The 14284-nt window shown below is 36.9% G+C and overlaps 1 protein-coding gene, 1 long non-coding RNA gene and 1 pseudogene across 4 annotated transcripts; 2 read left to right on the forward strand and 1 right to left on the reverse strand.

Annotated features, from left to right (window-relative positions):
- Positions 1-745: 745 nt before the first annotated feature.
- On the forward strand, positions 746-3832 carry LOC106342374 (annotated as a pseudogene).
- Positions 3833-7092: 3260 nt separating this feature from the next.
- LOC106342376 lies at positions 7093-9360 on the reverse strand. The gene is made up of 3 exons (XR_001269828.1): positions 9229-9360; positions 9110-9150; positions 7093-7628 (listed from the first exon to the last, which is right to left on the reverse strand). It is a non-coding gene; the product is annotated as an uncharacterized LOC106342376 (long non-coding RNA).
- LOC106342375 (ADP-ribosylation factor GTPase-activating protein AGD7) lies at positions 9165-12046 on the forward strand. Of its 3 annotated transcripts, none has more exons than XM_013781286.1 (6): positions 9165-9698; positions 9854-10186; positions 10264-10332; positions 10703-10762; positions 11106-11665; positions 11747-12046. In XM_013781286.1, the coding sequence occupies exons 1-5, from the start codon at positions 9315-9317 to the stop codon at positions 11661-11663; spliced, it is 1404 nt and encodes a 467-aa protein (XP_013636740.1). In that variant the 5' UTR covers positions 9165-9314; the 3' UTR covers positions 11664-11665; positions 11747-12046. The 3 variants fall into 3 exon arrangements, with proteins under 3 accessions (XP_013636740.1, XP_013636739.1, XP_013636741.1); XM_013781285.1 differs by having other exon boundaries at positions 9167-9728; XM_013781287.1 differs by lacking the exon at positions 10703-10762 and having other exon boundaries at positions 9170-9728.
- The last annotated feature ends 2238 nt before the right edge of the window (positions 12047-14284 follow it).

Genomic DNA, 14284 nt, shown 5'->3' on the forward strand with positions numbered 1-14284 from the left:
AGAAAATATGTCGAAATGAAATTAATTAACCATAAAACTTGACCTGAATACTTTTTGATTTACCATTCAGATTTTTTTTTTGGTTTGTGATTCCTTTTTGATTTAGAATCTTGTTTCCTTCTATATAAACTTATATCCAAAATTATATACACATACAAGGATTCGAACACAGGTTACTATCTGCAATTGTTGAGAAACTTTAACGTAAAACCACTATCAGACACTACATTTTGGAAATTTTGAGGCTCCTAACACCCTATATATATTGGCCTATGGCAAATAATTTTTTCAATTCACATCAAGCACGGCTCTGCGTACATGCTTAACAAATAATTTTGACCTCGTTATATTATAGGTGTTTAGTTATTTTGATAAATCTTGATGATTAATTGATTGTTTCTGCATAAACATCAGCTAGGCGGTATTCTCTTAATTAATGTGAGTGACATCTTCTTCTTTTTTGACAGCGAGTGACAATCTTTTAAAGTAAAATGTTTTTAAAGTATGTCAGTGAGCACGATCGATAGTAACGACAAACAAAATCAGAAGAAAACATGAATGTTGTTGACCAAAAATAAAAGGAACGTTTTGCATGATGTTTAAAAATGTTTATAATGAAATGCGAATATTCATCAAAATCTTTTGTTGCAAATATTATTGGCTTGTCATCAACCACTCCTCTCCTTTCTCGTCTATAAAAGGTGTTATACGTCTTTCCTAGCTAACTTGTCACAGCATCTCGATAATCACCCAAAAACAAAATCTATAAGCAAAAAATAAATACTCTAGTTTCTTTCTTCACATTCAAAGATAAAAAAAATAAAAAAAATAAGTAAGATCGTTTTTGAGTTGGCTGTTCTGATTGAGATATTGAATTTAGTTAAAGAAAATGGTTGTAAATGTAACAAACATCAAAGTGGCGTCGGATGGAATATGGGAAGGAGACAATCCTCTCAACTGTGCCTTTCCTCTCTTAATAGTACAAGTCATACTTGTTCTCTTCAGCAGCCGCTTCCTTGCCTTCCTCCTCAGACCCCTACGTCAACCCAAAGTCGTGGCCGAGATCCTCGTAAGCTCTACACTATACATGCACATGCCTTTATGTTTATAAGCTCTATACACACTATACATGCATATTCCTCTATTTTATTCGTAGAAATAGTCACATTAACGTAGAGTTTATCGTTAAATTCTTATAGGGAGGGATATTGTTGGGACCTTCAGCATTGGGTAGAAACAAAGAATTTGTTGAACTATTTTTTCCGAAATGGAGCACACCAATACTTGAGTCAGTGGCAAGTATCGGTCTCCTTTTCTTCCTCTTCCTAGTCGGTCTAGAGCTGGATCTCACAGCTCTAGGCCACACAGGAAAAAAAGCTTTTGCCATAGCCCTCGCTGGAATCTGTCTCCCATTTTCTTTAGGCGCGGCCATATCTCTATTCCTCCGTACAGCCGTGGAGAAGGATCATGGCTCGGCTGGGTACTGGCAGTTTCTTCTCTTTATTGGAGTTGCTCTTTCCATCACAGCTTTCCCAGTCCTTGCCCGTATCTTAGCCGAGCTCAAGCTCTTAACCACAAGCGTTGGCCAAACAGCGTTAGCGGCTGCAGCCTTCAACGACATAGCCGCATGAATCCTCCTTGCCCTAGCCGTGGCTCTCCCTGGTAGCCACGACCATCAAAAACATGTCTCCCCATTGATATCCATATGGGTCCTCCTCTCGGGTGTCACCTTTGTAATCTTCATGTTTTTTCTGATCCAACCTGCCATGAGATGGACCATCAGGTACTATGACGGGACCATGCACGAGGCTTGCATTTGCCTAACTCTAGCAGGAGTCCTGATCTCTGGTTTCATCACTGACCTAATAGGACTACACTCCATTTTCGGAGCGTTTGTCTTTGGTCTAATCATACCAAAAAGGGGGTCATTCAGCGACCGACTCGTTGAGCGGATAGAGGACTTTGTCTCCGGGCTACTGCTTCCGCTCTACTTTGCATCTAGTGGACTGAAGACGGATGTGAATAAGATCAGAGGTGCAGATGCGTGGGGGATACTGGCCTTGGTCATATCCACTGCTTGTGCAGGCAAGATCATAGGTACCTTCCTCATGGCGATGATGTGCACCATACCGGCGCGTGAATCCCTCACTTTAGGTTTTTTGATGAACACTAAAGGGCTAGTTGAGCTAGTTGTTCTCAACATCGGCAGGGAGAAGAAGGTACCTACTAGTATACTACACACCATCTTGATATTATTTACTATAATTCTGTGCTTTTAATTGATTTCAAAACATAAGTAATAATCTCTTATATCTTAGAGCACATGGCAATATACTACTTAAAAGGTAAAAGTTGAAAAAAAACGATATTTTAGTTGTTGCTATGTAATGCATTGCATGTATACTAATTTTCATATTGCCCTAAGCTTCACTGACCGAAACACATTACAGGAGAGAACATTCTTGGATTTATATATGTTGATTTATTGGTCCATAATATAAAAATGTTACTGAGAATTATTTTTAGTCTTTATGTTTTAAAAGGACCCTACTGCGATAATTAATATCATCGATCAGGTACTAAACGAGGAGATGTTCGCAATTCTAGTAGTGATGGCTCTCGTCACAACCTTCATGACGACTCCCTCAGTCGTGGCTATATACAAACCAATGAACTATGGCGGTTTGGACAGTACTGCATCTGGTGGCAAGGGGAAGTTACGCATACTAGCCTGCGTACGTAGCCCCCGAGACGTCCCTTGTATAATCAAACTCGTCGAGTCTTTTGGTACGTCCAACGGATCAGTCAAATTATATGTGATGCACTTGATGGAACTTATTGACCGTCCATCCTCCATCTCAATGGTCCAACGAACGAGGAAAAACGGTGTGCCGTTCATAAACAAGTTGTGTAAAGAGAGGTCACGTGACGAGATAGAAGATGCGTTCAGTACTTACGAACAGGTTAGAGACGAGAAGCAGAAGATAAAGATACGCCACTTGAAAAGTGTGTCGGCGTTGGGGACTATGCACGAGGACGTATGCAACGTTGCGGAACATAAGAAGGTGTGGATGATCGTATTACCGTATATGGTAACGGGATGGAGAGTGGTTAAGCAGAGAGTGATAGAAAATGCTAACTGCTCGGTCGCGGTTCTAAACCATCAAGAGGCTGGAGAAAGCAGTATTAGTAGCGGCGAGGGGCCAAAAAGGGTAGGAGTTGTGTTTATTGGTGGACACAACGATAGAAAAGCACTTGAGATTGGAAGCAGAATGGCCCAAAACCCCAAGATCATTGTAACACTCTTGCGATTCTCGGATAACACCATGGCTTCTCCATATTGTGAAAAGGTGACAAAATTATTTACCATTAATTAATTGATAACAATTTTATATTCTAGACTCTAAAATGATGACGCTACTCAATGGTTACACTATGATAATAACTACTTAAAGCTTGTGGATGATACAGGAGATTGATGAGGCAGCTGTGGAAGAGTTTAAGAAACAATGTGAAGGTTTAGTGGTCGAGCATGAAGAGATAGCAGTTGAGGGAAGTCTAGCAAAGATTGCAAAGGCAATGGGAAGGAAGGAGTACGAGCTTGTAATAATTGGAAATCGACAAGTTTTAACAAGTTACTATGAGATGGGACGAGTCGAGGTTTCAACACTTGTCATTCATGGATGCAGTGAAAATGACAGAGCTAAAACTATTGTGGGAGATAATGTCTGAGACTAGTGAAAAGGAGATGAACCTTATGTAAATATAATGATCCTCTAAATAATTAACCACTGTAAAATAATTTGGTGGAGAACTTTTAATTTACAATGTTGCTTCCCAATAAATATTGAAAATTTTCTCAAATTTATAGCGGAGAAACTATGTCTGGTTATTTTAAATGTATTTCGAAGAACTGAGCCAAATCAAATTGAACTAAAATTCATTTTTAACGGTTACTGTTTTTATACCAAAAAATCAAAATTATACTAAAATTAAAATTTTTTTTTGCAAATATGACTCAAAACTTGTAGTCAAATACAAAACTAACCCATGTTTTTTTTTGAAACTTTGACTTGTCTCTTTCACCCTTAAAGTTCAGATTATTCACGAAAATGCCATCATTTTTTTCTTTCAAAAATGCATATTTTACTCAATCACCCTCATCTTCCTCAAATATTCACAACATTGTCATTGCCATCAATACACCAACTACCATGAACAACCAATTTGAAGCTCTTATAATGCACTTAAAAATCGATTTCAACTATTTCTTTCTCAATTCTTATGAAGTAAAAACAATCTCTCTTTACTTTCTCTCCATATTCATCCAAAAAATAACCAAAATTTTGATTCTAAATTTTTTATGGTTCATAGAGCCATTGAAGGTTACGATTCTCGGTGGTTTACTTTCGTTTGAGCTTCTGTGTGCTTGGAGAAGACTCATTTGTGCTAAGGAAGTTATCTCACTAATTTAAGGTATGAAATCGAGATTTTATCCAGATCAGTTCGCCTAGAAGACTTACGACTTCCGAGTAAGTCTTCTGGCTGTAGAAGACTTACATGGAAGTCTTCTGGTCAATGCAGATGTTAGTTTTGCAATTGACTTTTAAATGTGTTTTTTTGAGACGGCTTACACTGAAGTCGTCCATTTTTTTGTTTAAACAAATCTTGAGGAACCCAGAGACGACTTCCATGTAAGCCGTCCAGGATAAACATGTTAGTTTTGCATTTGACCGGAATGTGTCAGAAATTTGACTTCTTCTGGACGATTTACTTGTAAGTCATCCAATAGAAAACAAAAAAATCAATATTTTATAATAACTAGACGACGTCCAAGTAAGTCGTTTCAGGTTAGTTTTGCAATTGAAAAATAAAACTTAAATATTTAATTTATTCTAGATGACTTACTTGAAAGCCGTCCAGTCGACGACTTACATGAAAGTCGTCCATGATTTTATTCCCAGATTCTGGTCAAACCTTGCTTATCTTGGACGACTTCCGAATAAGTCATCGACCGGACGACATTCAAGTAAGTCGTCTAGAAAATAAATTTTATTTTCCAATTGCAAATCTAACCTGAAACGACTTACATGGAAGTCGTCTAGTTATAATAAAATAATGATTTTTTTTTGGTTTTCAACTGGACGACGTATGGGTTAATCGTCCCGAACTGGACAACTTCTTTGTAAGTCGTCCCGGAAAAGTCAAACTTCTGACACAATCCGGTCAAATGCAAAACTAACATGTTTATCCTAGACGACTTACATGTAAGTTGTCTCTGTTTTTTTCGAGATTTTTTTTAAAACAAAATTATGCTAATATTTACAAAGGAAGACTTCCAAAGAAGTTTGCTGTAGAGAAGACTTCTCTGGAAGTCGTCCTTTGTAAAATTTTAATTGCAAAAAAGACCTAAATGGATGACTTCTACGGGAGTCTACCAGAAGACCTCCGTGGATGTCGTCTGCGTCAATGTTTGCAATTTCTCTAAAACTATAAAGACTTTTAAACATTTTTTCGTTAATTCATGTTTATTAATCAATATTTGGACTACTGAATAAAATTTATAACTTAATTGGTGATATTTATGAGGTTACCAACATTCATGTTAATTAAAGTTTCTAGCTAATGTGCTTTTAACTCATACATGTTCTATGTTTGCTAATGTGTTTTATTTTGAATTTTTGCAGATCGATTGTCAGTTACATGCAGTGTATGCAGAATGATTGTTGAAAGATAGCTGTTAAAATTTTGTGGTTGATAAGTTCAAAGGCGCGAGACTGTTTTTTAGTGAGAGTTCGACACATGATGACTTTTTGCAATGGCTCAAGAAGATTATAACCTGGACATGAATACCGAGTCTGTGGAGTTAGCCTACTCATTACCAGAAGCAATGGTGCAACGAATGGCTCCAGACACCCCTTCCTATTCATGTTACAAGTGATAGATAAGTTCAGAACTTGCTCGAGATAACTAAACGCATGAAGTACGTCTTTGTGTATCAAGCTTTAACAAGATGAGAACGGTTCCAGAGGAAGGGGATGAAGATGATGATGATGATATGGTTGAAGGTGATGAAGGGGATGAAGCTGATGAAGGGGAAGAAGATGATGATGATATGGCTGAAGTTGAAAATCATGATGGGGAGGAGGATGGTGCGGAGGAGGATGCTGGTATCCCTGATGTTGCTGAAGCGGTTGATGATGCTGAGGATTACAGTGAGTATGGAAAGGTTAAAGATGAGGATGAGGAAGAATATGGTGATATGGGTTTTGAAGATTTCAAAGGGACATATGGTAGTGAAGAGATCTATGTCAACTAGAGTTTTGCTAGTAGGATGCACTGGTTTCAGAGATGCGGTTGACAGCGGTGAGGCGTAAGTTCTCCTTCAGAATATACCTTGCTCTCATGCTATAGCAGCTGGATCATATGTTGGTTTGCATATCTCCACACTTGTATGCCGGGTCTACTCAAAGGATACTTTGTTTACTATAAGGGACTCAACACACTTCTAAAAAAAATTTGTACATGCGTGTCATGTTTTTGCTAGTTTAATTTTAGTAGTTTATTAAATAATTAAATTTTAGACACATAACTATGTTTCCAATGGTGAGAGACTCACAACCACTAATGATGCTCTTAATGTATGATTCTCGCTCTTTCAATAGTAAAGAGAGTAAATATTAAAAATTAATATTTCATCTGATTAGTGAAATATAAGTTAAATAGAGAATGAATGTTATTTTCGCTGGAAGTTTTTCGCTGTTAAGACAATACAGTCAAAGCCTATGTCCCGCCAAAGTTAGGGTTTCAGCTGCATCGCCTCAAACATTGTAGTGAAAACACGCACACTCTTCTTCCCAAAAGGGGTTTGTTTTGTTGTCTTTGATTAGTACCTTAGAAGGACTATTAGTAACATCCATTATTATTGGTTATAGCTTTTTTAAAAATCTTTGTTCCTTAAAGCTCATCTTTAAATAGTTTTAATATAGATACTCATTTGTTTTCTTTTTAACTTTGAATATTTTCTTAAGTTATAATATTATGTTGCCAATAAACTAATTAACTATATATTTTTGGAAAGTATCCCCTCAAAGTGAGAGCCATGTTCGAATTACAAACAACGCACGACTCTCTTTTGTGTGTGTTTTTTTTTTAAACACAAACTTTCATTACACTCAAATGCAAGGGCTACAAAGCCAAGAGGGAATTAAAAATCCTCTTGTGGACAATTCATGAACTACAATAGCAATTAGAAACAGTCATGATAAATCTTCATATGAAGATGACATCGAACTCAATACCTCTATTCCTCCGTACAGCCGTGGAGAAGGATCATGGCTCGGCTGGGTACTGGCAGTTCCTGCTCTTTATTGGAGTTGCTCTTTCCATCACAGCTTTCCCAGTCCTTGCCCGTATCTTAGCCGAGCTCAAGCTCTTAACCACAAGCGTTGGCCAAACAGCGTTAGCGGCTGCAGCCTTCAACGACATAGCCGCATGAATCCTCCTTGCCCTAGCCGTGGCTCTCCCTGGTAGCCACGACCATCAAAAACATGTCTCCCCATTGATATCCATATGGGTCCTCCTCTCGGGTGTCACCTTTGTAATCTTCATGTTTTTTCTGATCCAACCTGCCATGAGATGGACCATCAGGTACTATGACGAGACCATGGGAAAACATGCCTATAGCCGGTTATATGATGATTTGGACTATTTTAATTTTTTTTTTTGTAGTTTAGTCCCTATAATTCTATTTTTTGTTAATATGACTTAAATAACTTAAATAATCAAATTTATCGTATTTATAATTTTAATTTGAAAAGTACAATTTTATTTTTTTTACCAGATTTTAATTAAATTTAAATAATAAATTTAACTATTTATCAAAAATTTAGATAGTTATCATATACAATATATTAATTAATTTAGCTATCAAAGTATGTTATCTACCTTATTAAAAGATGAGAATTAATTATAAATAATCTTACTCATGTAATATTTACAAGAAATACCACTCAATTTATATTTATATAAAATTTTCTTTACAAATATAGTCATTTAAATTTTAATCAACATCACTAAAAATACTCTTTATAAATTTGATTTTACAGTAGAGATCTTTAATAATATTACTCTTACTTAATAAAAAGAAAAGAATGGTTAGTTAACCAAAAATAGTTTCGAACGCATCATCTCTTGAGATGATGATGCAGGAGATGATGGCACTACTCAATGGTTACACTATGATAATAACTATTTAAAGCTTGTGGATGATACAGGAGATTGATGAGGCAGCTGTGGAAGAGTTCAAGAAACAATGTGAAGGTGTAGAGTATGAAGAGATAGCTGTTGAGGGAAATATATCAAAGATTATAGAGGCAATGGGAAGGAAGGAGTATGAGCTTGTGATAATTGGAAATCGACAAGTTTTAACAAGTTACTATGAGATGGGACGAGTCGAGGTTTCAACACTTGTCATTCATGGATGCAGTGAAAATGAAAGAGCTAAAACTTTTGTGGGAGATAATGTTTGAGACTAGGGAAGAGGAGATGAATCTTATGTAAATATAATGATCCTCTCTAAATAATTAACCACTGTGAAATAATTTGTTGGAGAACTTTTAATTTACAATGTTGCTTCTCAATAAATGTAACCATATATCTAAAATTACAACCTATAAATCCAAATTTCAGTTCACAAATATATAAATTATAAAATATTATATTGAATTATATGATATGAAACTATCCGGATTTATTTGATAGTTTAATTTAAATAATCTAAAATATCTGATACTTTATCCAAACCATTCGAATTATTTGATATTTTTCTTTGAATTATATGAAATTACATAAAAGCTCTAGGCAAAACCGAAACTAAATTAGATCTAAACTAAACTCGAATTATTTCAGGTATTGACTTGTTTCCGATACTTTTATGAGAACAGAACCGAAAAACCAAAATAATTAAACCTTAATAAAACTAATTTTTTGAATGGTTTCTATATCTCTCTCTACATGCAAAAGAACCAAAACCCAAAAAAATTGAACCTGAACCTAACTAAAAGAATGTTCATGTGATAGGTGTATGTAAATGTTTTAGTGAACATACCACACGTGCCTAAAACATGTAAACAGAAAACTCGCACGTGCCTGAAAACACGTACAAAGAAAACGCGGGTTACCAACTTACCAATACCAAACGAGAGAATGTAAAAAAAAACGGGTTACCTCATCAGACTCTCCCCCCCCTGGACCAGATCTACTCGGGTCGGGTCAAACCTCAGATCAGATCGTAGAGACGAAACAATTCAACCATGGCGGCAGCAAGGCGACTCCGCACGCTCCAATCCCAACCGGAGAACAAAGTCTGCGTCGACTGCTCCCAAAAGAACCCTCAATGGGCGTCAATCTCCTACGGCATCTTCATGTGCCTAGAATGCTCGGGAAAGCACCGAGGCCTGGGCGTCCACATCTCCTTCGTCAGATCCGTCACCATGGACTCATGGTCCGAGATCCAGATCAAGAAAATGGAATCCGGCGGCAACGAGACGCTCAACAGCTTCCTCGCGCAATACGGAATCGCCAAGGAGGCGGAGATCGCCGCAAAGTACAATTCAAACGCCGCGTCGGTGTATCGCGATCGGATCCAGGCCTTAGCTGAGGGTAGGCAGTGGAGAGATCCGCCGGTTGTTAAGGAGGTGGTGGTTAATAAGAAGCCTCCGTTGCAGGTGCGTGGCACTGGGCCCCACTCTCATTTCTTTTTATTTAATCTAAAATGTATTTACATATTGGTCCCTAATCTATTTAAATGTTATACAATGTGCCCCATACCTTTTTGTTCGTCCATGCTCAGGGGAGCAATGGGGGATGGGATGATTGGGATAACGACGATGCGTTTAGGTCTCCGAGGAGGAACCAGTCGGCGAGTGATTTCAGGGGTTATGGAGGTGGCGGTGGTGGTGGTGGAGCTCCGGCGAAGTCGAAGTCGTCGGAGGATATATACTCGAGGACGCAGCTGGAGGATAAAGAGAGTTTTTTCGCGAAGAGGATGGCGGAGAATGAGTCTAAGCCTGAGGGGCTTCCTCCTTCGCAAGGAGGGAAGTATGTGGGGTTTGGATCGAGTCCTGGTCCAGCTGCTCCGAGAAGTAATCAGCAGAGTGGTGATGTTTTCTCTGTTGTGTCTGAGGTAAAGTTTGATGCTTTTTTGAGAGTGATTAGATTTTGAGTTGAGTGAGTGAGACTTCTCTCTGTTGACTCATATAGGGATTTGGAAGATTTTCTCTTGTTGCTGCGAATGTTGTTCAGTCAGGGACCATGGAGTTCACTTCAAAGGTACTTCTTTTATCCCTCTGTTCTTTCCTGTGCTTGAGTAGCTTAGGTTGTATCCAATAACCCTTGAAAGCCGCATTTGAGTTAAAGTCAAAACACACTTCTTGGTAGTTCATTTCCATGTTTGGTTAGAGCCAGGGCCGGGCCTGAATAGAGGCAGGTAAAGCATCTGCTTTAGGGCCGGACTATAATTATTAATTTTAGGGGCCAAAAGATACATAAGGTGGTCTTTGGTCTAGCGGAAATGATTCAGTATATTATCTAATGGGGGCCGGGTTCGAACCTCCTCTTTACACTTTTCAGTGTTTTTCATGTTTTTTTTAAAAAGTAAGGGGCCAAAAAAATATTTTGCTTCTGGGCCGGTAATTCTCAGGCCCGGCCCTGGTTAGAGCGTAATGTTATTCAGACAGGAACCATGGAGTTCACTTCCAAGGTACTTTTATCCCTCTGTTCTATCATGTGCTTGGTTGGCTTAGGTTGTATTCAATAGCCCTTGAAATCTGCATTTGATTTAATGTTAAGACACTTTCTTGGTAGCAAATCTGTAGTGTCCTTATCTCATTGCCGTATACTCACATTTTCGAGAACGTAACTTAACATAAAGTTAAGTGTCTTGTTTTAGCTGCGTAATCTTTTAGTTAGATCAACTAGAGCTCTGGTTAGAGGGTAATGCTGGCTGCTCTCTTAGTCTATGTATGTTTCCTGTGCCAAATACGTGCGTGAATCTTGTTTAGCGATGTCAAATTGAGATAAAAACGAGCCTTTGTTCGTTGCAGGTCAAAGAAGGTGGCTTAGATAACACGGTGAGTGAGACTGTTAATGTTGTTGCGAGTAAGACAACGGAGATAGGACAGAGGACGTGGGGGATCATGAAAGGAGTAATGGCAATTGCTTCACAAAAGGTTGAAGAGTTCACTAAAGAAGAAGCATCAACCTGGAGTCAACAGAATAAGAGTGAGGGCAATGGTTACACTAATTCATCTCTTGGAGGGTCGCAATCATCATCAAGTTACCAAAACAATTATCGTAGTAACTCGAACTCCTGGGATAACAAAAAGGAAGCAGCGCCAAAAGTGTCACAATCATCATCAGGTGGTCACCTCAACGGTTATGGTAACTCGAACTCTTGGGATGACTGGGGAGAAGAGAAGAGTACTACCAAAAAGGAAGCTAAGGATGATGGTGATGGTGATGATGATGGTTGGGCTGGTTGGGATGATAATGATGCTAAAGATGATGATGATGGTTACTATCAGAGTGGTGCAGGGGTTAAGAAATCTGTAGGCCACAATGGGAAACCAGACACTGCTTGGACTGGTGGAGGTTTTCTCTAGCGGTAAGCACGAATCAAGTAAAAACTAATTGAACATTTTAATATTTGATTCAATGGCAATAACACTATTCTCTTAGTCCACAGGTGTTTCGTGAGGAATGGGATTGAAGTTGTACCATTGAGGAAAAAGCAAAGACTTGTGGTCGTTGTGATCTGTCAAAAAGAGAGAGAGCATCGAGTGGTAATCTCAACCATTGTAAGCCATTGCATGTCTGTTTTTTTTTTCACATTATCGATTGCTTGGCGTTCATGAACTAGTGAGCGTCATTTGCTCTTCTACAATATAGTTTTTCTTAAATTATTTTATCTTCATTATATTTGTACAAGCTTTATAGGGGATTTTGCTTGCTAATCAATTCGGGTTAGTCTTCAGCTCTTTTTCGATGTTCGAACTTTGATTTTTTTTTTTTTTGAAAATTTGTAATGACATTTTCAACAGTTTTCGTCTATTAATTTGAGTCTTTTGAAAGATATTCTATTGACATTTCCTTAGCACTTGGAAGAAAAATAAATAGTAGATGATAGAGGTGGAAAACATTCTCTGTCTATATTATTCGTTGACTCATTAGACATTTGAAACGTAAAGGAAGACTAATAATAAATGGTTAGCTAAGTTTGCTTAACGTATGCGATTCAGCTTGGTTTTTATAAGTTCACATTTTCATTTTTACGTCTCATTTCATGTTTTAGTCGAAAAGAAAAATATGAATTCACATGTGCGTTCATCTTGGGTGTATATATATGTTTCATGTTTGGCGTATTAACGTTTTTCATTTATTGTTAGTGTTTATATGTACACCATTATTTTTTTAGTATATGTTATACAGTTTGGAGGTTCTCTTTGTACATTTTAATTTATCAAAAACTAGATTATAAAATGCAAGTTATATGCTATCGTATTTGTCAAAAAAAGAGAGAGTAAAATGCCATCTTCAGAATTTTCTTATCAGAAGATAACATTTATCACTTTAAAACCATAATCAGCACTTGACAAGCCAAACCGACATATAATCCAAATGGGATAAGATCATTCCGGACTTTTTATATATACACCACCGGACAACGATCTGCTATCTGGAATGTTGGCATGGATTCATCATTCATGGCTCTGTCGCAGGAACCGGATCAATTCACGCTTCAATTCAATAGTTTAGCATCCTGAACCGGGTCTGATCAATTTTATACATACACACTTAAAAAGATGGCAATGCATTGGATCCAAACAATTGAAAGACATATTAAATAGTATTTGTCTGTTCCAATTAATCTAATCGACTTTCTGAATCATTAGTTTATAATGATTACTAGATGTATTTTTTTTGCATCTTAAACTCTCTATTTTTTACGAATGTGTGATATCATATAAAAAATATAAAAAAATGAGTATAAATAGTTAATTAGATAATTGTAAAAACATAAAATTTTCTTTCGTTTGCGATATCATATAAATAATGATCCGCCCAGTTAACAAAAATCATGATTTTTTTTATGTGTAATATTTTTTTGTTTTGATCATTTCCTTAAATTTTACGTATTTTAATTAGAATATTTTTAATATCTTTACCTTTTTATTTGAAATGCAACTCAATATTTTTTTAAAAATTATAACAAAATATTAAAAAAAAATATTTTTAGAATTTGTTTGAAAAATATGAAAATTACATTTTAAATTAAAATTATCCTAAAATATGATAAGTTTTGATGTAAACGAAAACTTAAATTATTTCAAAAATAATGATATTCAATGATAATAACAATTTTAATTGATTAGTTTAAAAACAATACATTTACAAAAATATTGTTTGAAAGAAAATTCATTTTGAAGATGGAAGATCATCATTTTGCGTGGATACTATGGTATATTTGGAAAAGAAGAAATAATAAGGTCTTTAGTAATTTGGATATTGACCCAAGAGATACACTTACGCTTGCAGAAACTGAATCAACACTTTGGGCTGAGGTCCAGGTGATTAAAACTAAGCAGGCTCCACCACAAAATGAGGTTTGGAATCGGCAGCCGAGGGTTGGTCGTTGGTGTTTTATAGATGGTTCCTGAAAAGATAAAGAACCTTATTCAGATCAAAGATGGCTTATTCAGGCCAAGGGCTTTCAGGGATTGATGGGTGCAAGGAATACTAGGGCATGTCTTTCACCTCTTCATGTAGAGATAGAAGCTTTGATATGAGCAATGGAATGTATGAGGAATTTACATCAGTTTCAGGTTACCTTTGCTACAGATTGTTCTCAATTGGTGAAAATGGTTTCGGAACCAGAGGAATTGCCGGCGTTTGAGAGTTACATGCACGACATAAGGCTACTGAAGACACGTTTTACTAGCTCAGCGATCAAATTTTGCTATGGATTGTTCTCAATTGGTGAAGATAGTTTCGAAACCAGAGGAATGGCCGGCGTTTTAGAGTTACCTGCACGACATAAAGCTACTGAAGACATATTTTACTAGCTCAACGATCATTCATGTACCCCGGACGGAAAATCAAAAGGCAGATAGTCTAGCACGATGTGCCAGAAAACAATCGTCTTTCGTCGTTCACATGGATGCAGAGTTACCGGTTTGGTTCGCAAAGTCTATATGAGTCTGTTTGTTGATGACAAAAAAAAAAA

This window comes from Brassica oleracea, chromosome C4 (assembly GCF_000695525.1).
Source record: "Brassica oleracea var. oleracea cultivar TO1000 chromosome C4, BOL, whole genome shotgun sequence".
Lineage (NCBI taxonomy): Eukaryota > Viridiplantae > Streptophyta > Magnoliopsida > Brassicales > Brassicaceae > Brassica > Brassica oleracea.